The 25,054-nt window shown below is 38.0% G+C and overlaps 1 protein-coding gene and 9 gene segments (V, D, J or C); 8 read left to right on the top strand and 2 right to left on the bottom strand.

Annotated features, from left to right (window-relative positions):
* The first annotated feature begins 2,072 nt into the window (after positions 1-2,072).
* On the top strand, positions 2,073-2,556 carry LOC130218944 (immunoglobulin kappa variable 4-1-like). The segment is given in 2 exon segments: positions 2,073-2,132; positions 2,222-2,556. Coding segments are annotated over 2 exon segments (384 nt in total).
* Positions 2,557-3,197: 641 nt separating this feature from the next.
* Positions 3,198-5,699, bottom strand: LOC130218943 (Ig kappa-b4 chain C region-like). The segment is given in 3 exon segments: positions 3,198-3,754; positions 5,533-5,584; positions 5,685-5,699. Coding segments are annotated over 3 exon segments (408 nt in total).
* A 697-nt stretch (positions 5,700-6,396) lies between these two features.
* On the top strand, positions 6,397-6,913 carry LOC130218942 (immunoglobulin kappa variable 3-20-like). The segment is given in 2 exon segments: positions 6,397-6,484; positions 6,561-6,913. Coding segments are annotated over 2 exon segments (402 nt in total).
* A 1,043-nt stretch (positions 6,914-7,956) lies between these two features.
* On the top strand, positions 7,957-8,509 carry LOC130218702 (immunoglobulin kappa variable 4-1-like). The segment is given in 2 exon segments: positions 7,957-8,070; positions 8,172-8,509. Coding segments are annotated over 2 exon segments (387 nt in total).
* Positions 8,510-11,654: 3,145 nt separating this feature from the next.
* Positions 11,655-15,129, top strand: LOC130218941 (immunoglobulin lambda-1 light chain-like). Its single transcript, XM_056451237.1, has 6 exons — positions 11,655-11,718; positions 11,824-12,142; positions 13,517-13,530; positions 13,762-14,051; positions 14,621-14,690; positions 14,792-15,129. The coding sequence occupies exons 1-6, from the start codon at positions 11,664-11,666 to the stop codon at positions 15,127-15,129; spliced, it is 1,086 nt and encodes a 361-aa protein (XP_056307212.1). The 5' UTR covers positions 11,655-11,663.
* Positions 15,130-16,658: 1,529 nt separating this feature from the next.
* On the top strand, positions 16,659-17,165 carry LOC130218940 (immunoglobulin kappa variable 3-15-like). The segment is given in 2 exon segments: positions 16,659-16,724; positions 16,831-17,165. Coding segments are annotated over 2 exon segments (390 nt in total).
* A 641-nt stretch (positions 17,166-17,806) lies between these two features.
* Positions 17,807-20,363, bottom strand: LOC130218939 (Ig kappa-b4 chain C region-like). The segment is given in 3 exon segments: positions 17,807-18,363; positions 19,908-19,959; positions 20,355-20,363. Coding segments are annotated over 3 exon segments (402 nt in total).
* Positions 20,364-20,560: 197 nt separating this feature from the next.
* Positions 20,561-21,067, top strand: LOC130218938 (immunoglobulin kappa variable 1D-13-like). The segment is given in 2 exon segments: positions 20,561-20,622; positions 20,712-21,067. Coding segments are annotated over 2 exon segments (405 nt in total).
* A 1,176-nt stretch (positions 21,068-22,243) lies between these two features.
* Positions 22,244-23,235, top strand: LOC130218936 (Ig kappa chain V region 4135-like). The segment is given in 3 exon segments: positions 22,244-22,259; positions 22,636-22,749; positions 22,892-23,235. Coding segments are annotated over 3 exon segments (474 nt in total).
* Positions 23,236-23,837: 602 nt separating this feature from the next.
* LOC130218935 (Ig kappa chain V region 3381-like) lies at positions 23,838-24,387 on the top strand. The segment is given in 2 exon segments: positions 23,838-23,951; positions 24,053-24,387. Coding segments are annotated over 2 exon segments (384 nt in total).
* Positions 24,388-25,054: the final 667 nt, after the last annotated feature.

Raw genomic sequence — 25,054 nt, 5'->3', positions numbered from 1 at the left:
TAACATTAAATAATAAATAATAATAATAATAATAATAATAATAATAATAATAAATAATAACAATAAATAATAATAATAATATAAAATAAACAACAACAATAATAATAATAATAAACAATAATAATAAATAATAATAATAATAATAATAATAATAAATAAATAAATAACAATAAATAAAATTTTAATAAATAATAATGAATAATAATATTAATAATAATATTAAATATTAAATAACATAGTTAATAGTAATAATAATAAATATCACAATAAATAATAATTTATTCATTCATTCATTTTCTTTTCGGCTTAGTCCCTTTATTAATCTGTGGTCACCACAGCGGACAATAAATAATAATAATAAGAAACAATAAATAATAATAATAATAAATATTAATATTAATAATAATAAATAATAATAACTAATAATAATAATAAAAACACATACACACACACACATTTACAGTGTTTGTAAATGAAAAAGAAAAGCTCTGGCAACTCAGATGACTTTATTCATTCATTCATTTTCTTTTCGGCTTAATCCCTTTATTAATCTGGGGTCGCCACAGCGGAATGAACCGCCAACTTATCCAGCATTTGTTTTCTGCAGCGGATGGCCTTCCAGCTGCAACCCATCACTGGGAAACAACCACACACACTCATTCACACACACAATATGGACAATTTAGCCTACCAATTCACCTATACCGCATGTTTTTGGACTGTGGGGAAAACCGGAGCACCCGGAGAAAACCCACGCCAACACGGGGAGAACATGCAAACTCCACACAGAAATGCCAACTGACCCAGCTGAAGCTCGAACCAGCGACCTTCTTGCTGTAAGGCGACAGCACTACCTACTGCGCCACCGCGCCACCCAGATGACTTTATTTTTCACTATAAAAGTTACAGATTGACTTCATCAGTGAATAATTTAATATATTATGATGAAATTGTCCAGGTGTAAACTGATCATTTTACTGTGATCATTTCATTCAGAGCAGTAAATCTAAAGAAGTCAATATTTTAGAATAATTATAGATTATTGATCATTCAGGACGTTCGAGATGCAGAATGAGCAGTAGTTAGTATTGAAATATTATGATTTATTTCTGCCTGATGACAGATCAAATTAAAGGCATTTTGTCTGATTTTATACAACTTTGATGCACAAAATGAAATATATTAAGAAGAGAAACTGATAAAATCATGAAATATTGCAACGATTTAATGAAGATTTAATGTTAACAAGCTGCCAAAATCAGCATAAATGTGAAATATGGCTTGAAATATAAAATAAGACATGAAATATCACATATTTATAAAATAGCAGACAGAATTAAACAGATGAACTAGCCCAACCAATGACACAGAATGAAATTGATCAAATAATAAGACGCCGAATATAAATGAAGCTCTTCAATCGTGTATTTTTGTGATGAAGAAAATCATCGTCAAATGTTTTTATCAACATCAAACCTCATTTTAAATGTAAAAGTGACTTAATTTTGATCACCAGTTCAGTTCCTCCACCGAAAGTCCACCACAGTGTTTGACTGTAGTGAAAGCGTCGTACAAAAACCTCCGTCACACTCAGATGAACACAAACTCCAGCAGAGAAAGAGAGAAAACAAAGCTGAACATCATCCTGGAGGAGAAAAGTGTCTACAATATTACAAAGATCTTTCAGTGACCTTCATCATCAGCCTAAAACACATTCCTCACATGACTTTAATACACTGATTTCTGTTTCTAGAGTCCAGAGTTCACCTCATTATTACTGTCAGTGAATGATATCAGTGGAGTTTTGCTGGAGTTTGACTCAATATGGATGATGAAAAACTGTCAAACTCTAAATTATACTGAAATAAAATTATGAATACGCATGTGTGTGTGTGTGTGTGTGTGTGTGTGTGTGTGTGTGTGTGTGTGCGTGTGTGTGCGTGTGTGTGTGTGTGTGTGTGTGTGTGTGTGTGTGTGTGTGTGTGTGTGTGTGTGTGTGTGTTTGCATATTGAGTGCTGTAAGTGTTTATAGTGCTGTGAGTTGAACACTTCATCACTGACACGCACAACAATCTTCATCATCATGACCTTCATCATCATCTTCATCTGGACTCTCACAGCGTTTGCTCAAGGTTTGTCCAGCGCTGCTGTCATATTCACTCATTTCTTCAAGTGGATTGTCGATATATTTAGAGCTGATTTACTTCTTGTTGTGTTTCAGAGTGTGGAGGACAGATCAGTGTTACTCAGAGTTCCTCAATGACAACAGAACCAGGCAAAACCATCACAATCACCTGCAGAACCAGCAGAGATGTGTACTGGCATGGTGTATATGGACATTATTTAGCCTGGTACTTACAGAAACCTGGAGAAGCTCCTAAACTCCTGATTTATCACGCAAGCAGCCGTCAGTCAGGAACTGCATCTAGATTCAGTGGCAGTGGATCTAACAGTGATTTCACTCTGAGCATCAGTGGAGTCCAGACTGAAGATGCTGGACATTATTACTGTCAGAGTTTTCATGTGATCAACAGTAAAAATGAGTTCACACAGTGATAAAGAGTGGTACAAAAACCTCCGTCAGTCAGTCAGAGTCACAGAGACTGAACTGATCCTGGAGCAGCTCAAACACTGAACACTCTACTGACACACAGAGGACAAACACACACACTACACACAGATCAACACACTGAGTTCTGACTCTGTTCAGCTCTAATAGACGTAGATGTAAGTGTTTTTCAGATGTAATCTGTGATGAGTTCAAATCTGAATGATTTATTAAATGAAAATCTGGAAAAATCAGAAAAAGTAAAATGAATTCAGTGAATTATAAAATAAAACATTAAATTAATTTACTAAAAATAAAAGAGAAATAAACACATGAAGACATAAGAAGCATTTCAGTGTCAATATCAGCACTATGAAGCTGAACTGCATTAAATGTTTAAGTACTTTATTGATGAAAACATCCAGAATAAATCATTACTATAGACACCGACTGAAACAATGAATGTATTAATTTATTCATGTACGATCACCTCAAACAGTCTTTCTGCTTCTCTACAGTGATCTTGATAAGTGGAGCGCATGTTTCTGTTCCTCCTGAATCTGCAGGTGTTTTCATGCTCCACTGACTGAAGATTATTTATAAAACCCACTGAAAGAGCAGAAATGACACAAGAGACACTCAAAGACACTTCAAGTTACAGTTGTGTTTTATTAAATGAATCAATGTCAGTAAAACACACACATTTAGTCTGGTGTGAAAGGCAGAAAGCAGAGCAGAGCACACAGAGAGACTGAAAGAGAGCCGGTGTGTGTGCTGAAGTGCAGTAAATGTGAGTAAAGCACACACAGAGACACACAGATGTGTGTGTGCTGTGAGTCTGCAGGAGTGTGTGAGAGCTGCAGATCTACTCTGAACACTGCTGTCTCTTCACAGTGTCTCCTGCAGTGTTCGGAGGCTGGCCGCTCCGTGTGGCCTCACAGCTCACTGAGGCGCTCTCCATCCACTGCTGCTCAGTGAGAGTCAGGCTGCTGCTCCAGCTGTACAGACCGTCCTTCTCCAGGAGCCCAGCACTGCTGCTCTCCTGACCCCCGCTGCTGCTGCTCCCGTCAGGCTTGAGGACCTTCCAGACCAGCCTCCAGTCTGACGGGAAGCCCTTGTTGGCCACACACAGCAGTGTAGCCGTCTGCTTAGAGGAGATCTCTGCACTGGAGGGCGGCAGGACGCTCACTTTAGGAGGAGAGACGGCTGAGGAGAGAAGAGCAGATAAACAGCAGTGACCAGGAGACACTCACTCACTCATTCAGCAGAGAAAGCTCTCGCTCCAGCAGAAAACAAGCATTACTCAATAAACAATGATTCCAACATGAAGAAAACATGTCCAGAATCAAGTTCAACACTGTATAATAATGTAAAAGAAATGGTTCATCATGGTTTAAACACTGAACAGAGCTCAGTAAAGTGTCGCTTCAGTCTAAACAGTAATTTCGAGACTCTTGTGTGTGAATTCAACATCATCAAAACTCACTGCAGTCACTTAATAAAGTTTTACTCCACAGTTAAAACACAGTTCTCTGTATGTCAATTTTACAAACAGACAAAAAGAATCTGACAATGACGAAGAGTCCAATAAATAGTGAATATTACAGTAATATTTCTTCATATTATTTGCTCATGATCCACTTTAGCAGCATCAAACTTTCATATGTTCATCTGAACGCTCTCTGAGAAAACATTTGATTCAGTCTGTCATTGTCAAAGCAATGAAAGTTAAACTGAAGCAATATTATAGATATGAAGAGTTATTTTCATCATCATCACTGTCACTCGCTTCGGTTAAAAGCGTTTAAGCTCAAACATGATTAAACACACATATTCACCATCAATTAAACTTCATATCTACAAATATAAAGCTCAAGAAATATCCTGAAATATCTGACAGAGCTTCATTAAAGGGGGGAAATGTTCATTAGAGCATCATTTACAGTCTGGAAACATTTCAACCTAATCTAAACTCTACATTTCTTTAACTAAATGATCGTAATATCATATACACACATTTGCAATGTTTCGATATATCGCAGATGACTGAAATATCACAAATGCACAGTTTGTATATGTCGATATGCGCATTTGTAATATTTTAATCATTTGTGATGGATAAAAATGACTGAAATATCATAAATCAGCATATCACAGCAAACATATCATAACAGTTTGTGACAAATGAGTGTTTTTATACAAAAGCATGTTTGTATGACACACAAAGACTCGTCAGCACTACATCAAGCATTGTAGTTTGACAACACACATCTCTGAAAACAAGCAGATGGACATGCTGCATTTCCTATCCAATAATCTGTGATGATTTAAGTATGAAATGACCAAGAAATCAAGCCATGAGAAGAATGCAGTAAGACAGAAAAGTGTTTTTAGGATGCCGAAACTACATTAAAGGAGCAAAGTGGTGTTTATTTAATTATTTTAGCTTGTTTACGTTGTTAAAATGTCGTATTCTTGTAATTGCAATGATAAAACATGACTGTTTCCTGTCAGAGGTGGTGATGCATTCTCTTCCATGAATGTAAAATATATTTTGGATATGAAATATTTGGTCCAGAATGTGTTTTTAAGGCTTGGCTGTGTTTATAAGATGCAAAGCAACGTGTGCTCATGCTTCATTTGTAGAAAATCAGGTTATAATAAGTTTATAGATATAAAAAGAAAGATTTGTGACAAGGTTTTTTAACAAAATCAACAGCAAAATATTAATTATATGTTTGTTTGTCTTGATGTTTTAAAACACGACAGTTCCAGCATTCTCATACGGTACTTTAATCTATTTAGGTCTAATTAAATGATGAAATAAATACATCTTTTCAGCACTGACTGGCAAATATTCAATATGTACAAAAATAATAATATAAAATATGAACAGGCTGAAAAAAGCATCATTTCTACAAGGAGCTAAAAGTTATTTACCAGTCCTCTGTTGATTTATTATTAATATTTAATGATTTACTTACTGCCAACATCCAGTTTGGTGCCGCTGCCGAAAGTGTACCACAGTGATACAAACTAATAGAGCGGCTGAACAAAAACCTCTGAACGCTTCACTGACTGAACTGAGGCTCACAACACACACATCTTTACACACACACACACGTTCACACAGCACATTAATCTTCTTCATTTTATGCTTAATTTATTCCTCATTATTAAAATGAAGCATCACTTGCAGATCAACAAGAGAAAATGTGTATCAATGATGTGTAACTGAAGTCCAAACCCAAACTCTGAAACCACCTGATGAACATCGACACACTCCTGAAATCAGAGGAAACTCTTTGGGACAAGGGTGTAGCATTAGCATGGATGGAGGAGACGTGTCCAGACCAATATCCACTGATTACTGAAATGACTCCATCAATAATTGAATCACCTCCAAAATCAAATAATGCTGTCAATAATGAACAGAAAGAGCCAAAACTGCAGACATTTACCAGTCAGGCTTTACTGTTCAAGACTCAATCAAGACGAGGACATAATGAGCAACATTTCACAGACAAGTGTACATCACTTAAAGTCAAGTTCACTACAAGTCCAGCATAATAGTCTCCATGGCTGTGCAAATATTCAACATTTATTTCAGATTTTTCGACTGCCTCCACAGTGATTATGAAGAAAATGAGATTTAAATCAGGTCCCACCAACATCAGCAGTAAATCTTCACTCTTGCTTTGTGATCATGTTTGTTTAATAATGTGAATATTTGACTAGATGAAGTGTTTTGATGCTGATCTCGCTGCTTTGTGCTCAGTGTGAGCTGGAGGTTTTGAATGTGTGTCCTGCCCCTGAGACTGGAGCTCAATATCAGTCTGACTGTGAATCAGCATCTCTGTCCTTCAGTTCTCTGAGCTTCAGTGAAGATGAAGACACTCGCTCTGATCATCTGCTCTCTGCTGCTGCTCCTCCACGGTCAGACTCACTTTCACTGCATTTCACAGCTCAGACATTCAGGACTTCTGCTGACTTTCTTCTTGTTGTGTTTCAGAGTGTGGAGGACAGATCAGCGTCACTCAGAGTCCCTCAATCACAGCAGAACCAGACAAATCCGTCACAATCACCTGCAGAACCAGCACAGATGTGTACAATGATGGCTCTGATGATTTGTTAGCCTGGTATTTACAGAAACCTGGAGAAGCTCCTAAACTCCTGATTTATTGGGCCAATCGTCGAACTTCAGGAACTTCATCTAGATTCAGTGGCAGTGGATCTAAGAGTGATTTCACTCTGAGCATCAGTGGAGTCCAGACTGAAGATGCTGGACATTATTACTGTCAGAGTTTACACTGCAGAACAGATTCTAACAATGACTGTGTGGGTGATGTTGTGTTCACACAGTGATAAAGAGTGGTACAAAAACCTCCATCAGTCAGTCAGACAGTCACAGAGACTGAACACAAACTTCCTGAAGTAAATACAGAGGTTGAGTTGAGCGTGTCCATCTAAAGCAGTCGATCTCAACACAAGAGCAGTTTATATAAGCAGCTAATATCCAGATGAGCTCAGAGCTCCAGAAGAAGCAGATCCTCCATCATCAACATCAATCTGACATCTTTATCTTTCTGCAGAGCTTTTACAGTCTAGATCAGGGGTCACCAAACTTGATCCTGGAGGGCCGGTGTCCTGCAGGTTTTAGCTCCAACCCTAATCAAACACACCTGAACAAGCTAATCAAGGTCTTACTAGGTATTCTTGAAACAATCAAGCAGGTGTGTTGAGGCAAGTTGGAGCTAAACCCTGCAGGGACACCGGCCCTCCAGGACCGTGATTGGTGACCCCTGGTCTAGATTGTGTCAAAGCAGTCAATAATGTGTTTACCTGCAGCTTTAGTGCTGGAGATTCACACAGACTCTCAACACAAGATACACCATTACACCAGTAGATGGAGACTTCATGAGGGATTCACAAAGCAGATCATTTAAAGAGCGGTTAAACAAAGAACGCTTCAACATGTAAATATAATAGTGTTTCTGCAGCAACAGTCTTCTTCTGTCTGAGACGCTCACGATAATTGACTGAGAAATTCACTGAATCCTTTACTCATTTAATTCCTCTGAACAAATGATTCATCATGTGTTATTCAGAGTCATGCAGCAGTTCATTTAAAGTCATCATCATCATCATCATCATCATCATCAAGTTAACAGAAAGCAAATAATGTTAAAAATGCAAATGACTGAAAAGGCATCTTCCCATTAAACTGTTTTATAAACCTTTCCATCATGATGTTGCTTTGATAATCAGTAAAAACATCACTTACTTTATAATTCTGAATGAATCAGCACATTAAACCAACTTACACTAGTGTATAATCTCCATCAGTGTTTGCATGTGGAGTGTTTTACATGAGCGCCACACGCTTCAGTGCTCTGCATGTGTTTATAACTCTGACAAACAGAAAACCTGATCAACAACTGTTTTCACTACAACTGAACCTACAAGAACAACAATGACCTTCAGCAGCATATTGATCTGGACACTGGCAGCATTATGTGGAGGTGTGTGTCCCTCAAGATTATGTGTGTTATTGACTTGTGTTTCTGTGTTGTGATCTTATATATGATTATAAAAATGATTTCTAATGTTTCTCCTCTGGCAGAATGTATTGGTCAGGTGACAGTGACTCAAACTCCCTCAGTGCTGCTCTCTGAACCTGGACGATCACTCACTGTCAATTGCAGATTCAGCAGTGATCCAGAGTGTTGTTGCAATAGTAAACAGTGTGTTAGCTGGTACTTACAGAAACCTGGAGAAGCTCCTAAACTTCTGATCTATGGAACAAGCACCCGATATTCAGGAACTGCATCTAGATTCAGTGGCAGTGAATCTAACAGTGATTTCACTCTGAGCATCAGTGGAGTCCAGACTGAAGATGCTGGATATTATTACTGTCAGAGTTTACACAACATCAACAGTAACGCTGTGTTCACACAGTGATAAAGAGTGGTACAAAAACCTCCGTCAGTCAGTCAGAGTCACAGAGACTGAACTGATCCTGGAGCAGCTCAAACACTGAACACGGACTCAACAGTGCAGAACAACTCTATTTATCCATTTCCTTAAGATAATTATTTAAATTATTGATAAAATACATTTATTAAATTATTTTCATGCCATTTTTCTATCATTTTTCCTCATCTCCACTCTCAATATTTTTTAAATTAATCACATTTTTAAAGCGCATGATTTTTTTTCTTTCTAATTATACTGTAAAGATCCAAATGATGAAGACGCTTGAATTGTTTAATCATCATGATAAATCTAATTTAGCCATAATTACTGAGGCCAAAACCCCACTGATGATGATGATGATGATGATGACAGATGTATTGTATATTGTCTGTCTTCAGCATCACTGAATCTGTTCAGTCTGACGGTGAATCGATTGACTGTTGTGATGGAAATTCACTTTATTCATCTTATATTCATTTTATACACTCATTTGTTCTAGTTATAAAGGTCTGTTCTTTTATTCTTCTATGGATGTACTGTTTAAGTTAGACCAAGTGTGACCACTTTAACATCTGTTTATCACCAGATAAGATCTGGATAAGTACATGGTGATTTAACAAGCTACATGTTCGGATGGGATGTAAAGCTGAAATGTAGAAGGTCTAAAATAAAGTTTGAGCGCTGATGTAACTGTGATTCATCCTGTATGTCACTGATGACCTTGTGGGTATTACAAACTAGATAAATAGAGAACGCACTCTGTTTCTGCGTCTCACTCTCTGCAGAAACTGTCGTTGATGTATGATTGTGTGACCTTCTTTGCAAAAAATAAAAGCTTTAAAGACACTTTGGGTAAGACTTTGGCTGCATTTACACTGCAGATCTTGATGGTCAATTCAGATTTTGTGACTGTATCTGATTTTTTTGAAGACCTGCTTACACCATCTTTTAAAAGTGACTCGTTTCCGATCGACTGCATTTACACAGCACACGGCAAAGGCGCACTGAGTGGTACGGTACGGTACTGTTCGGTTTGGTGCGCTTTTATGGCCGTTTCCACTGTCAAAAGGCGTACCGAACCGTACCGTACCACTTTTTCGGCACCCTTTCAAAAGGGTACCAAACACGAGAAAGGGTACCAAAAGGCGGAGCTTGACGCGCAGCTGAATGCTATTGGTTTACAGAGATACGTCATTCACTTACGCAACAAGCCAGATTGAAAACAAAAAACCCGCCATGTTTAAAATACACAGCAGTAGAGCCGAGACATTACAGTGGAATTATATATACATATAATAATGAGCCATGGTCGACCCGGGCTCAAACAAACTTTGTCGTCGTCTTGATGAACAGCCACAAAGCCAAGAAGAAGAGCAGATTTACCCTGTGCCCCGTAGTCTGAGGCGCGAGCGGTTTCGCTTTCTTGCTAGCGCTCGCGCGCGTCTAACATTATATCTGAAATAAGAAACTTCTTGAGCTGATGATAATAACCTGCGCTTGATTATTGGCGTGCTTTTGAAACCCGATCCTGTCAGACACTGACAAACGCGAGAGTGAAGCGTGAAGAAACAAAGGAGAAGCCGGAAAAAAAGGAGCACATTATTTATTCAGCAGACATGAACAAAATGCCATGATTAACTAACTTATTATCTTCACCTTTTGGACTAATATGAACCGGGAATGACGGAATTACTCTCTAACAAAGGCTAGATGTGCTGCTGAAGATTACAGACACAGATGAGAGGTTTGCTCTGACTCTGGGCTATATTTTGTGTTGTTTTTTAACCTAAATACTGACGAAATGTCTGCTGTGTGTAGTTCTTCTGTAATTGAGAACATATCGGAGACTGTAAGGGGCTGTATGTGTTTATATATGTTCATTTATTTAGTTATTTAATATAATTACAGACGTTACAGTAGGCTGTTTCACACTGTCATTGATCTGCAGTTATAATCAACTCATGTTCAGAGAAAAGTTAGTAATAAACATTTATACACAAGTATTTATGTGTGTGAAGCCTGTTTTGTGAGAAGTGCTTCTCATATGATATGTAAGTGACCCGTACAGCTTTATTGTAGTCATTTCCTTGAGCGAGAATGACGTCGACTGAAACTTTCTGTCGTACACCACGCCCACCAAAAGGGTACCCTTGGTAGTGGAAACGCAAGCCTGATAAAGGTGACCTGTACTGACCCGAACCGTACCATACCGTACCGTACCGTACCAGCCAGTGGAAACGAGCCAAAAGTGTCAGACTTGACGTCATTTGCTATGGTTTTTATTGACGCGAGACTCACATTAACAGGTGATAATCCACATATGAACAAGGCCTGAATGTGATTTGAGTAAATCAGAATCCATGTGATTTGTTCCTGCTTACACGCACATCTGTGCCACATGGGTGAAAAAAATTGGAATTGGGTCACTTGATCAGTGCAGTGTAAATGTGGCCTTTGTCTTCTTTACCACTGAGAGAGCCTCCTTAAAGAAAATTGCCACTACACTGTTTTCCTCAAGAGCTGCTGATGATCAAATAAACACTCGACACCTTAAATAACACTACAGTCTCCAGTAAACCAGAGTAAAACATTCAGAAAGCTGCATGCTAACACCACTACTGCTGGAGTAAAACAATGTGTGGAAACTTCAGTTAATCTGATGATGAAATACCACTGCTTTATTGGTATCACTTGTCAACACAACATAGAGAAACATGATATTAATTTATTTGTGTTCAATTGCATTTGAGACTATGTGAAAGTGAATTCTGGTAATATTGAAAATATTGAATTAATGAAATTAGCAGTGAATCTTGATGAGGGTCTGATGAGTTGATGAGCAGAAGTGAAAGTGAATCTGTTCCAGTTCAGAGCGTTAAACCAATCAGACAGTGTTCAGAGTTTCTGAAGCTCAGAATAGAGCAGATCAGACACAAGCTTCATTTCACATTAAAGCTCAGTGCAGCTGTGTTCACTATTACAACACATCACAGTTCAACTCTATTAGCTGAGCGCAGAGATATTACACTTCACACACAGATTAGTAGTGTGTGTGTTTGCATATTGAGTGCTGTGAGTGTTTATAGTGCTGTGAGTTGAACACTTCATCACTGACACACACACAACAATCTTCATCACCATGACCTTCATCATCATCTTCATCTGGACTCTGTCATACAGCTTCACACTGCAAGGTGAACAGTTTATATGTGAATATATCAGTGTCATTTGAACAAGCTTAAACACTGGCTAAAATGATTATTGTTGTAGACTAATAGTGTGAATGATTTGTTTCTCAGGATGTGCAGCTCAGATCACAGTGACCCAAAGTCCAGTGGAAACAGTTAAACCTGGAGAAAATGTTCAGATGAGCTGCAAACTCAGCACTAGTAGTTATTCAGGCTGTAACCCACCCTGTGTGTCCTGGTACTTACAGAAACCTGGAGAAGCTCCTAAACTCCTGATTTATTGGACCAGCTATCGTTATTCAGGAACTGCATCTAGATTCAGTGGCAGTGGATCTAATGTTGATTTCACCCTGAGCATCAGTGGAGTCCAGACTGAAGATGCTGGACATTATTACTGTCAGAGTTACCACAGTGGTGGTGTGTTCACACAGTGATAAAGAGTGTTACAAAAACCTCCATCAGTCAGTCAGAGTCACAGAGACTGAACTGATCCTGGAGCAGCTCAAACACTGAACACTCTACTGACACACAGAGGTGAAACACACACACTACACACAGATCAACACTGAGTTCTGACTCTGTTCAGCTCTACTAGACTGTGATCTCAGAATAATCAATAATGATGCTGTATATTAGTCAGTTGTTGAACACTGAACTCCATTTTAAAGTCATTTGAGCTCTTTTTAAGCAGCTCCTTCATCTGAAACTGATGCTGAATGTATTCCTCATCACTGATCTGTCAGAAGCAGAAGTGAAAGTGTGAGTTTGGTGTGTAAATCTGCTTTGCATTGTGAGCTTCAGTGATTCTGCTGGTCTCAGATCAGTGCAGCTCCGTCTCCAGTGAGCAGATCAAACCCCAAGAGCTTCATTTGACTTCATTTCCTGCTCAATGCAGCTCTTCTCCACTATTACAACCAGCAGAAGCAGCTGAAGCCTTAGTGAAGGACTCTGAATGAAGGACACACTCAGCAATGATGCAGTGAAACATTTTAATAATTGTTTTGTCATAAATTAAAGGTATTCTTGCTAACTATTCTCAAAAAGCCTTTAATTTCCAAACACATAATCCAGCTTGATTACATAAATTGAGAAAGATTTGTTAATGACCAGTTCAGTTCCTCCACCAAAAGTCCAGCACAGTGTTTGATTCTAGTGAAAGAAAGATCCTCCGTCACACTGAGATGAACACAAACTCCAGCAGAGAAAGAGAGAAAACAGCAAATAAGCACTGATCTGAGATCAACATCAGCTCATGAACTCTCAGACTAAACTGACACAAAGACAGAATCTTCATCTCTAAATGACTCTTGATGTGTAAATCTAGAAATTAATAAATCAACACATGTATAAATCACTGTTTCATTACACATCATGATGTTGAGTTTTTAAATAATCAAACATTTTATTGACCTTTGACCTTTGGTGGAGTTCAGTGACACACTAGTTTCTCTTTATGTCTCAGGATGTGTTTCTTTATTTATTGTCTTGCTCATGTGTGTGTGTGTTTGCTCTGCTTTATCATCATCCAGTGTGATTTTACATTATTAATCTGTTAGTGATGAAACTCATCATCTGCATCATCAGAAAGCAAAGCCTGAAGCTTCACACACACATAACTCCATATTCCTGAAACACACTGATGTTTGATGTGCTTCATCTTCTGTAAGCTGCACACAGATTTACATAGAGATGATTTGCATCGCAGCACAAACTTCTGCAGCTTTTATATCTCTGACTGAAGACTGAGAATCTGAACTCCAGCAAACATGAGCTTCATCTGGATCTTCATCTGGATCTGCACCAGCTGCTGTTTCACAGGTGAGGAGACATGAAGAGACACACACTCATCATCTGTGCTGAAACACACTCCTCATCTGTGCTGAAACACACTCCTCATCTGTGCTGAAACACACTCATCATCTGTGCTGAAACACACTCCTCATCTGTGCTGAAACACACTCCTCATCTGTGCTGAAACACACTCCTCATCTGTGCTAGACACACTGTCTTCAGTCATTATTGACCTCTGAGTGTTTCTTCATGTTTCAGCTGCTGAAGTGACGGTCTCTCAGACGCCTGCAGAGAAACTCGTTCATCCAGGAGAGAAAGTGACCATCTCCTGTAAAACCAGTCCTCAAGTTTACCAGGGTTGGAGTGTTCAGCCTTTACACTGGTACTTACAGAAACCTGGAGAAGCTCCTAAACTCCTGATTTATCAAGCAAGCAGCCGCCAGTCTGGAACTGCATCTAGATTCAGTGGCAGTGGATCCAACAGTGATTTCACTCTGAGCATCACTGGAGTCCAGACTGAAGATGCTGGACATTATTACTGTCAGAGTGTACACTACATCAATGGCTGGGTGTTCACACAGTGATAAAGAGTAGTACAAAAACCTCCGTCAGTCAGTCAGAGTCACAGAGATCCTGGAGCAGCTCACAGGAGGATGTGAAACTAAAATCATCCAGATGAATCTGTCGCTCTTCATCATCATAGAGAACAAAGTCAAAGCATTAGTGGACAGAAATAAACCAAAAGTCCATCAGTTTACCAGAGCAGAGTCTCTATCAGTCTCAGAGTCTCTATAGTCTCTATTTTAAACTCAATACAATACACTGTAAACGGCTCCTGTGGTTAATATAAACCCCCAGAGTCTCTCAAAAACACTACAAGTGTAAAATACCAACTATATCACATTAAACCAAACACACACTGATATTCTGAATATACCGTCACGCACATCTCAGATCTCCAGGACTTCCTGTTCAACAGACCCGAACATGAACAACTGTGGACTCCATCAGTGTTTGCATGTGGAGTGTTTTACATGAGCGCCACACGCTTCAGTGCTCTGCATGTGTTTATAACTCTGACAAACAGAAAACCTGATCAACAACTGTTTTCACTACAACTGAACCTACAAGAACAACAATGACCTTCAGCAGCATATTGATCTGGACACTGGCAGCATTATGTGGAGGTGTGTGTCCCTCAAGATTATGTGTGTTATTGACTTGTGTTTCTGTGTTGTGATCTTATATATGATTATAAAAATGATTTCTAATGTTTCTCCTCTGGCAGAATGTATTGGTCAGGTGACAGTGACTCAAACTCCCTCAGTGCTGCTCTCTGAACCTGGACGATCACTCACTGTCAACTGCAGATTCAGCAGTGATCCAGAGTGCTGTTATAATGGAGATCCTGCTGTTAGCTGGTACTTACAGAAACCTGGAGAAGCTCCTAAACTCCTGATTTATTATACAATCAACCGTTATTCAGGAACTACATCTAGATTCAGTGGCAGTGAATCTAACAGTGATTTCACTCTGAGCATCAGTGGAGTCCAGACTGAAGATGCTGGACATTATTACTGTCAGAGTGTACACTACATCAACAGTAACGCTGTGTTCACACAGTGATAAAGAGTGGTACAAAAACCTCCGTCAGTCAGTCAGAGTCACAGAGACTGAACTGATCCTGGAGCAGCTCAAACACTGAACACTACTGACACACAGAGGACAAACACACACACTACACACAGATTAACACACTGAGACACACAGAAACAGCTAGTAGAAATCCAGTTTATTGAGTTTGTGAGGAGACCTGCTGAGATCTGCTGTGGCTTTATTTACCAAACAACTGCTTCTAACTGGATCTGCATTTTAAACCTAAAATAAAATATAAGAACTTGTTTTTATTCAATTTACTTTTATCTCAATACTCTCAAAATCGTTCTGCATAAATCTGCAAATTATTGTTATTTACTAAATTCTATGCAGAAATAACAAAAAATAAAATAAAATCTGCAGATTCTGTCAGGTCATTAGGACAAATACGCTAAACTGTGATCTGCTCTAAACTCAACACTGATTTCTGTAAATGCATAAACAAAAATATATTCAGAGCATGTTAAAATGAATCTCTATTTAGTATATATGAGTTCAGTGTCACCGAGATCTGTTGACAAAACTGAATCATTTATAGGTGGTCTCAGTGTTTCCCCCTTTACTCTTATCAGACACTGAGTTTGGGATTTTCAGTATCCGTATTGACATAATGAGTGTTTAACATGTCAGGATGCATTTAAGCAAACTTTGGTTCAATAATCAACGTCTGTAACAAGTGAACTGATTAATGTTGATTCAGTTTAAGTGTAATGAATCGTTTTGTGAGTCAAATGAGTCAGTTTAAGAGTCACTGAATGTTCTGAGTAAAAGTTTGACCATCTACTGCTAATGTCAAGTGTAAGAGTCAGAAACATTATTTTCAGGGAATCCGTATTGGTCTGGATTTAGAGAGATTCACATTTTATTTATTAAGCTGTGAGACACGTCATGTGGATTTTTAACAATCTTATTTAATATTGGGTTGATTTGTGGGTCATTATTTATATAATTCTGTCACTTTATTAGTTTATTTTTAAAAATACTTTATTTTTCTCACTTGTTTTACTTCTATTTTTCTTTATTTTCTGGTTGAATGACGCTGAAAGCTTATTTAAAACCTTTATTGTTAATATTTTTATACTTCTCATCTTGAGGAGAACTAAATAAAAGTCTATTGTAGTACATACTGCTTTAATTTTCAGGGAAATGACCAGTTTTTACATATTACTTCTGCTGGGAAACCAGGGCTCCTATAGTCTTATTTCAGTGTAGCCGGCTGGGTTACATTTGCTTTACTGATGCCATTATCCAAAATAAATGATAACTCTACTGTAGACACTAACTGAAACAACCCATTTATGCTGTTCATCAACTGAATAACCCAACTCTCTTTATCATATTATACTTCTCTTACAACACATCACAATTCAACTCTATTAGCTGAGCGCAGAGACATTACACTTCACAAGCAGATTATTAGCGTGTGTGTTTGCATATTGAGTGCTGTGAGTGTTTATAGTGCTGTGAGTTGAACACTTCATCACTGACAGACACAACAATCTTCATCATCATGACCTTCATCATCATCTTCATCTGGACTCTGTCATACAGCTTCATACTGCAAGGTGAACAGTTTATATGTGAATATATATTATGACCGCAGTGTTGTTTAAACAAGCTTAAAAATGTAATATTAATTCATTATCTTTGTAATACTGATTTGTTTCTCAGGATGTGCAGCTCAGATCACAGTGACCCAAAGTCCAGTGGAAACAGTTAAACCTGGAGAAAATGTTCAGATGAGCTGCAAACTCAGTAGTAGTGAAACAGACTGCAACCCACCCTGTGTATCCTGGTACTTACAGAAACCTGGAGAAGCTCCTAAACTCCTGATTTATTACACAAGCAGCCGTCAGTCAGGAACTGCATCTAGAATCAGTGGCAGTGGATCTAATGTTGATTTCACTCTGGGCATCAGTGGAGTCCAGACTGAAGATGCTGGACATTATTACTGTATGAATTTAAACAACAAACGCTGTCCTAATAACTGTGAGTTCACACAGTGATAAAGAGTGGTACAAAAACCTCCGTCAGTCAGTCAGAGTCACAGAGACTGAACTGATCCTGGAGCAGCTCAAACACTGAACACTCTACTGACACACAGAGGACAAACACACACACTACACACAGATCAACACACTGAGTTCTGACTCTGTTCAGCTCTAATAGACGTAGATGTAAGTGTTTTTCAGATGTAATCTGTGATGAGTTCAAATCTGAATGATTTATTAAATAAAAAGCTGGAAAAATCAGAAAAAGGAAAATGAATTCAGTGAATTATAAAATAAAACATTAAATTAATTTACTAAAAATAAAAGAGAAATAAACACATGAAGACATTAGAAGCATTTCAATGTCAATATCAGCACTATGAAGCTGAACTGCATTAAATGTTTAAGTACTTTATTGATGAAAACATCCAGAATAAATCATTACTATAGACACCGACTGAAACAATGAATGTATTAATTTATTCATGTATGATCACCTCAAACAGTCTTTCTGCTTCTCTACAGTGATCTTGATAAGTGGAGCGCATGTTTCTGTTCCTCCTGAATCTGCAGGTGTTTTCATGCTCCACTGACTGAAGATTATTTATAAAACCCACTGAAAGAGCAGAAATGACACAAGAGACACTCAAAGACACTTCAAGTTACAGTCGTGTTTTATTAAATGAATCAATGTCAGTAAAACACACACATTTAGTCTGGTGTGAAAGGCAGAAAGCAGAGCAGAGCACACAGAGAGACTGAAAGAGAGCCGGTGTGTGTGCTGAAGTGCAGTAAATGTGAGTAAAGCACACACAGAGACACACAGATGTGTGTGTGCTGTGAGTCTGCAGGAGCGTGTGTGTGCTGCAGATCTACTCTGAACACTGCTGTCTCTTCACAGTGTCTCTTCCAGTGTGCGAAGTCTGGCCGCTCCGTGTGGCCTCACAGCTCACTGAGTCGCTCTCCATCCACTGCTGCTCAGTGAGAGTCAGGCTGCTGCTCCAGCTGTACAGACCGTCCTTCTCCAGGAGCCCAGCACTGCTGCTCTCCTGACCCCCGCTGCTGCTGCTCCCGTCAGGCTTGAGGACCTTCCAGACCAGCCTCCAGTCTGACGGGAAGCCCTTGTTGGCCACACACAGCAGTGTAGCCGTCTGCTTAGAGGAGATCTCTGCACTGGAGGGCGGCAGGACGCTCACTTGAGGAGGAGAGACGGCTGAGGAGAGAAGAGCAGACAAACAGCTGTGACCAGGAGACACTCACTCATTCATTCACTCACTCACTCACTCACCCATTCATTCAGCAGAGAAAGCACTCGCTCCACCAGGAAACAAGCATTACTCAGTGAACAATGATTCCCACATGAAGATAATAACAGGTTCAGAATAAAGTTCACTCTGTATATTAATATATTCATTTAAAACACAGGAGCAGAACTCAGTAAAGTGTCACGTTCAGGCTAAACAGACATTTAGAGACCTAATTAAGTGTAAATTCAGCATCTTTAAAACACTCAGCAGTCTCTAGATAAAGTTTTACTCCATTTACACGATCATATTCATAATTACTGTGTGAGAAGAGAACATGTTCAGAATAAATATGCTGATTAATTGACTAAATAAACTTAAAAAACAAACAATTTGGTTTTAAATAACCCCAAATCCTCAATCCAGAGTAACTTTCAGAAACACACGTGTGAATTTAACCTCTTTAAAACTTTCAGCGTTCACAACATCCAGTTTAACTAAACCAAAAACTCTCAAAGTACATTTGTTGACTGAGTAAAGACAGAGCGCAGTGAGTATTTTCAGGATATTTGTGCTCTGATTTAACTTTAAAAGCTGAATCTGAATGAATGTCAGAAACACAACTCATGCAGAGTCTGTGATCAGCAAAGCACTGAGAGTTACACTGAAGAGACGGTCATGATTCTGGCTCATTTTCAGGATCATCTTCACTGTAACTCACTTTACTTAAAAACATCTGTCAGATACGATTATACACACTTATCCACTATCATTTTAAGCTTCATACAGTACACTCTCAGAAATAAAGGTACGCGAGCTGTCCCTGGGGTGGTCCCTTTTGAAAAGGTACACATTTGTACTTGAAGGGTACATATTGGTACCTCAAAAGTATATATTAATACCTAAAAATTTTAAGAGGGACACTTTTGTACTTTTTAGGTACTAATATGTACCACTGAGGTATTAACATGGACCTTTTAGGTACATTTTGTACCTTTCGAAAAGGTACCGCCCCAGTGACAGCTCGCGTACCTTTATTTCTGAGAGTGTATCTACAAGTAATAAACTTTATCCCATGACGTTTCTGACAAAGACGGTTCAGTCCTTTAAACTAAAGTAAGCAGAAATACATTGAATTGTGCTTGTAAAACTGTTTTTAAATCAACAAAATCTAAATTACAAGTTTGTTTTTACTTTTGAAGCAAAGTGGTACCAAAATAACAGAATATACTTATGTCATTTAATGTGCTTTCAACCATTTATTACCAAAATAAAACGAATAAAATTAGCAGTAAAAGATTTTTTATTAGTTTGAACAGAAAGATCCTAGAAGAATGAAAATCATCTGTACGGTGTTGACTGATAAACACTCACTGTCTACTAACTGCATCAAATAATATAAAACAATATGACCAGATGTAAATATGCATTATTTCTATTAATTACTAGAAGATGTTTAAAAATCAGCTGTTTTAATAATAACAATAATATGAAGATCTGAAGCTTTACTTACTGCCAACATCCAGTTTGGTGCCGCTGCCGAAAGTGAACCACAGTGATACAAACTAATAGAGCGGCTGAACAAAAACCTCTGAACGCTTCACTGACTGAACTGAGGCTCACAACACACACATCTTTACACACACACGTTCACACAGCACAGGAAAATCTGTAATTTATACTTTTATTTGTCATTATAAAAATAAGCATCATTAATATATCAAGAGGGAGAATATATGTAATGATGTTGAACTGAAGTCCAAACCCAAACTCAGTTCATTCAGAACCGACCCGTGATAAACATCTACACACTCCTGATATTAAACAACCTCTATGGTAATGTGTTTTTAAACGTTAATATTGTAATACATTACATTTATTAATGTTGATATTGCTAAGTTCTGCCCCAAGTGTGTTACCATGTTCAGTATACAGTAAAATGTTACCGTGTTTGGTGTACAGTAACCATTGACACACTTTGATTTAGCGGAGCTCGGAGATATTACAACAGTTCAGAAGCAGCTCATTAGTAAAGCTGCTGCACAAAACCACAACCAACGCATCTGCTGTGTGTGTGTGTGTGTGTGTGTGTGTGTGTTTGCATATTGAGTGCTGTGAGTGTTTATAGTGCTGTGAGTTGAATACTTCATCACTGAAACACACAACAATCTTCATCACCATGACCCTCATCATCATCTTCATCTGGACTCTCACAGCGTTTGCTCAAGGTTTGTCCAGCGCTGCTGTCATATTCACTCATTTCTTCAAGTCGATTGTCGATATATTTAGAGCTGATTTACTTCTTGTTGTGTTTCAGAGTGTGGAGGACAGATCAGCGTCACTCAGAGTCCTTCAATGACAACAGAACCAGACAAAACCGTCACAATCACCTGCAGAACCAGCACAGATGTACGAAGATATGATGATGGAGATGATGCTTTATTCTGGTACTTACAGAAACCGGGAGAAGCTCCTAAACTTCTGGTTCGTTATGCAAAAAGCCTGGAATCAGGAACTCCGTCTAGATTCAGTGGCAGTGGATCTAACAGTGATTTCACTCTGAGCATCAGTGGAGTCCAGACTGAAGATGCTGGACATTATTACTGTCAGAGTTTCCACTGCAGAACAGATTCGTACAATGACTGTGTGGGTGATGTTGTGTTCACACAGTGATAAAGAGTGGTACAAAAACCTCCATCAGGCAGTCAGAGTCACAGAGACTGAACTGATCCTGGAGCAGCTCAAACACTGAACACAAATTAAACAGTAAACTCAATCTGACTTTAATATGTATATATATATAAACTTAAACTTTAAATTTTTTAAAGATAATTTTAAAAGATATGAAAATATTAATTAAAATTAAAAAATTCAATTAAGTAATTGTTTACAATATTTATTATCATCTGTATTGAATATTATTGAATAATTAATGTTTTTAATCACATTTATAAAGCGCATGATGATGTATTTTCTCTAATTATAGTGTAAAGATCATAAAGATGATGCTTGAGTTGTTTAATCATCACCATCATCATCATCATCATTATTAATTATTATTATTATTTCCTTTATTTAGCCAGGAGATCACATTGAGGCAGTACTGTCTCTTCTTCCAGTGAGACCTGGTCATAAATCATCTGTTAAGATCATGTCATTTAGCCAAAATAGTTGAGGCCAAAAACCCCACTGATCATGATGACAGATGTATAGTATATTGTCTATCTTCAGCATCACTGAACCTGTTCAGTCTGACGATGAAATGATTGACTGTTTTCCTCAAGAGCTGCTGATGATCAAATAAACACACGACGCCTCGAACAACACTACAGTCTCCAGTAAACCAGAGTAAAACATTCAGAAAGCTGCAGCTCATAACACCTCCACTAGTGCTGGAGTAAAGCAGTCCCTGTGTGGAAACTCCAGCTGTTTCTAAATGAATAAATCAATATTGTTTTATTGGAATCTTCTGTCATCAACAATATCAGGAAATTTAGTTGTTTTTCATTTGATTTGAGACTTTGAGGAAACTTCATTCATTTAATATTGTAATATTTTAAATATTTGAATCCTTCACAAGTCACAAGAAACAATCTAAAGTTTATAATTTGTTTACCTCAGAAAACATTTGAGAAGCACTTAAATATTTCCATTAATGCATTTTAAAAAATACTAAATCAATTCATAAATCATAATCACCATGAATCTCACAGATCAAATAATTCTGAAATTATCAAAAACCTTTGAAGAGGGAATTGAATCAGATCAATCTATTGTTTATCTAAATCTATCAATAATTAATTGTTTAAGAAACTGTTCAGTTGATCTTGATGAGGGTCTGATGAGCTGATGAGCAGAAGTGAAAGTGAATCTGTTCCAGTTCAGAGCGTTAAACCAATCAGACAGTGTTCAGAGTTTCTGAAGCTCAGAATAGAGCAGATCAGACACATTTACTGCTCTCAACTATAACAAACATCACAACCATCGACACACTGATTATATTTCTCTGAATATATCTCTGAATATCTCTTTAAATATCTCTCTGAATATATATCTCTCTCTCTGAATATAATCACTCCATTACACTGATTTAGCCGAGCTCAGAGATATTACAACAGTTCAGAAGCAGCTTATTAGTAAAGCTGCGGCACAAAACCACAACCAACGCATCTGCTGTGTGTGTGTGTGTGTGTGTGTTTGCATATTGCTGATCAGCTTCAGAGTGTTTATAGTGCTGTGAGTTGAACACTTCATCACTCGGAGCTTTTCTTCATTCAGACTGAAAATAAACCAGAAGAAGAAGAAGATGAAGATCATCAGCGTCTGTTTCTGGACACTCGCTCTTTCTGTTCAAGGTTCATTTACTCTTAATGACTCTAAATGAGGTTTAAATGCAGATGTTTGACAGTAAAACTGCTTCTGTAATGGACACTTCAACTATATTAAGTGTTGATTAATATGAGCTGAAATAATGTTCTTCTCAAATGTCCTTCACAGAAATGACAGCACAGATTTCAGTGACTCAAACTCCATCAGCAGCAGCTCCAGCAGGAGAAACTGTGACTATAAACTGTCAGACTAGCAGAGGAATTAGAGATCGATCACAAGGATGTAGTGACTGTCTCTCCTGGTATCTGCATAAACCTGGAGAAGCTCCTAAACTCCTCATTTATTATATTAACCGTCTCCAGTCAGGAACTCCAGCCAGATTCAGTGGCAGTGGAGAAAATTATGGCACAGATTTCACTCTGAGCATCAGTGGAGTCCAGACTGAAGATGCTGGACATTATTACTGTATGGGTGTACACTGGATGAACAGTAACTGGGTGTTCACACAGTGATAAAGAGTGGTACAAAAACCTCCATCAGTCAGTCAGAGTCACAGAGACTGAACACAAACATCCTGAACCAAATACAGAAGTTGAGCGTGTCCAGAGATTTCACACAGACTCCTAACACAAGATACACCAGTAGATTCATGAATTTTAAAGATCCTTTATTTAAAGTATTCTTCAAAATAAACCCAATATTAATTCTGAACTGTTGAGAAGCTCCCAATAACTGTTTGATTGATTCATTGAATCATTCACTCATTTGACTCTTCAGAATCATTGATTCATTGTGTTGTTCAGAGTCATGCAGCTGAATATTCACCTGCTTATTTAAAATATTATAATGATTGAGTAAACAGACAGCAATATTGATTACAATGCAAATTACTCAAAACTGACATCTTGCTCATTAAACTGGTTTATTAAATCAGTCTAAAACCTTTCATCATGTTTTTGCTCTGATAATAAATCAAAATGATCTTCCTCATGTGACATTGATATTATAATGAATCAGCACATTAAACTAACTTACACCACAATCTCCATCAGTGTTTGCATGTGGAGTGTTTTACATGAGCGCCACACGCTTCAGTGCTCTGCATGTGTTTATAACTCTGACAAACAGAAAACCTGATCAACAACTGTTTTCACTACAACTGAACCTACAAGAACAACAATGACCTTCAGCAGCATATTGATCTGGACACTGGCAGCATTATGTGGAGGTGTGTGTCCCTCAAGATTATGTGTGTTATTGACTTGTGTTTCTGTGTTGTGATCTTATATATGATTATAAAAATGATTTCTAATGTTTCTCCTCTGGCAGAATGTATTGGTCAGGTGACAGTGACTCAAACTCCCTCAGTGCTGCTCTCTGAACCTGGACGAACACTCACTGTCAACTGCAGATTCAGCAGTGATCCAGACAACTGGTGTAGTGGACAGTGTCTTAGCTGGTACTTACAGAAACCTGGAGAAACTCCTAAACTCTTGATTCATTCAACAAGTAGCCATCAGTCAGGAACTGCATCTAGATTCAGTGGCAGTGGATCTAATGTTGATTTCACTCTGAGCATCAGTGGAGTCCAGACTGAAGATGCTGGACATTATTACTGTCAGAGTTACCACTACATCAACAGTAACTATGAGTTCACACAGTGATAAAGAGTGGTACAAAAACCTCTGTTCGTGAGTCAGAGTCACAGAGACTGAACTGATCCTGGAGCAGCTCAAACACTGAACACTCTACTGACACACATAGGACAAACAGACACACTACACACAGATCAACACACTGAGTTATGACTAGGGCCAGACAGACATTTTTTGCTATTTCTGCTCAGAATTTTGTAAAAAATCTGTGGATTTATGCAGAATGATTTTGGGAGTATCATAACTAAAACTTAATATATGATTTTAAAAAATAACACCTTTTTATCTTTAGTAAAGTTTACTATTTAAATACAATAAGATCCACTTATTTGGTAAATACAGTCTCATATCTTCTATAAAACAGAAAATATTACTTCACAAACTGTAATGTAAATAAATCATGAAAACATTTTCATATTGTCAACAATATTACTGAAATTAATTTTAAAACTGAATAAATATACATTTAACCACATTTACACGAGTAAATAAATAGACTCAATGATGGACTAAAGATCTGCAGATTCGGGCCTAGTCATCACTGATCTGGCAGAAGCAGAAGTGAAAGTGTGAGTTTGGTGTGTAAACCTGCTTTGCATTGTGAGCTTCAGTGATTCGGCTGGTCTCAGATCAGTGCAGCTCCGTCTCCAGTGAGCAGATCAAACCCCAAGAGCTT

Source organism: Danio aesculapii, chromosome 24 (assembly GCF_903798145.1).
Source record: "Danio aesculapii chromosome 24, fDanAes4.1, whole genome shotgun sequence".
Taxonomy (NCBI): domain Eukaryota; kingdom Metazoa; phylum Chordata; class Actinopteri; order Cypriniformes; family Danionidae; genus Danio; species Danio aesculapii.
This window is presented reverse-complemented; position numbering and strand designations above follow the sequence as displayed.

Bases quoted from the DNA above. Each gene is read 5' to 3' on its own strand.
- LOC130218941 (XM_056451237.1), top strand. From the start codon at position 11,664: ATGACCTTCATCATCATCTTCATCTGGACTCTGTCATACAGCTTCACA. The intron at 11,719-11,823 runs GTGAACAGTTTA...TTTGTTTCTCAG, and splicing joins ATACAGCTTCACACTGCAAG to GATGTGCAGCTCAGATCACA. The intron at 14,052-14,620 runs GTACACTACATC...GTTTTCACTACA, and splicing joins GACATTATTACTGTCAGAGT to ACTGAACCTACAAGAACAAC.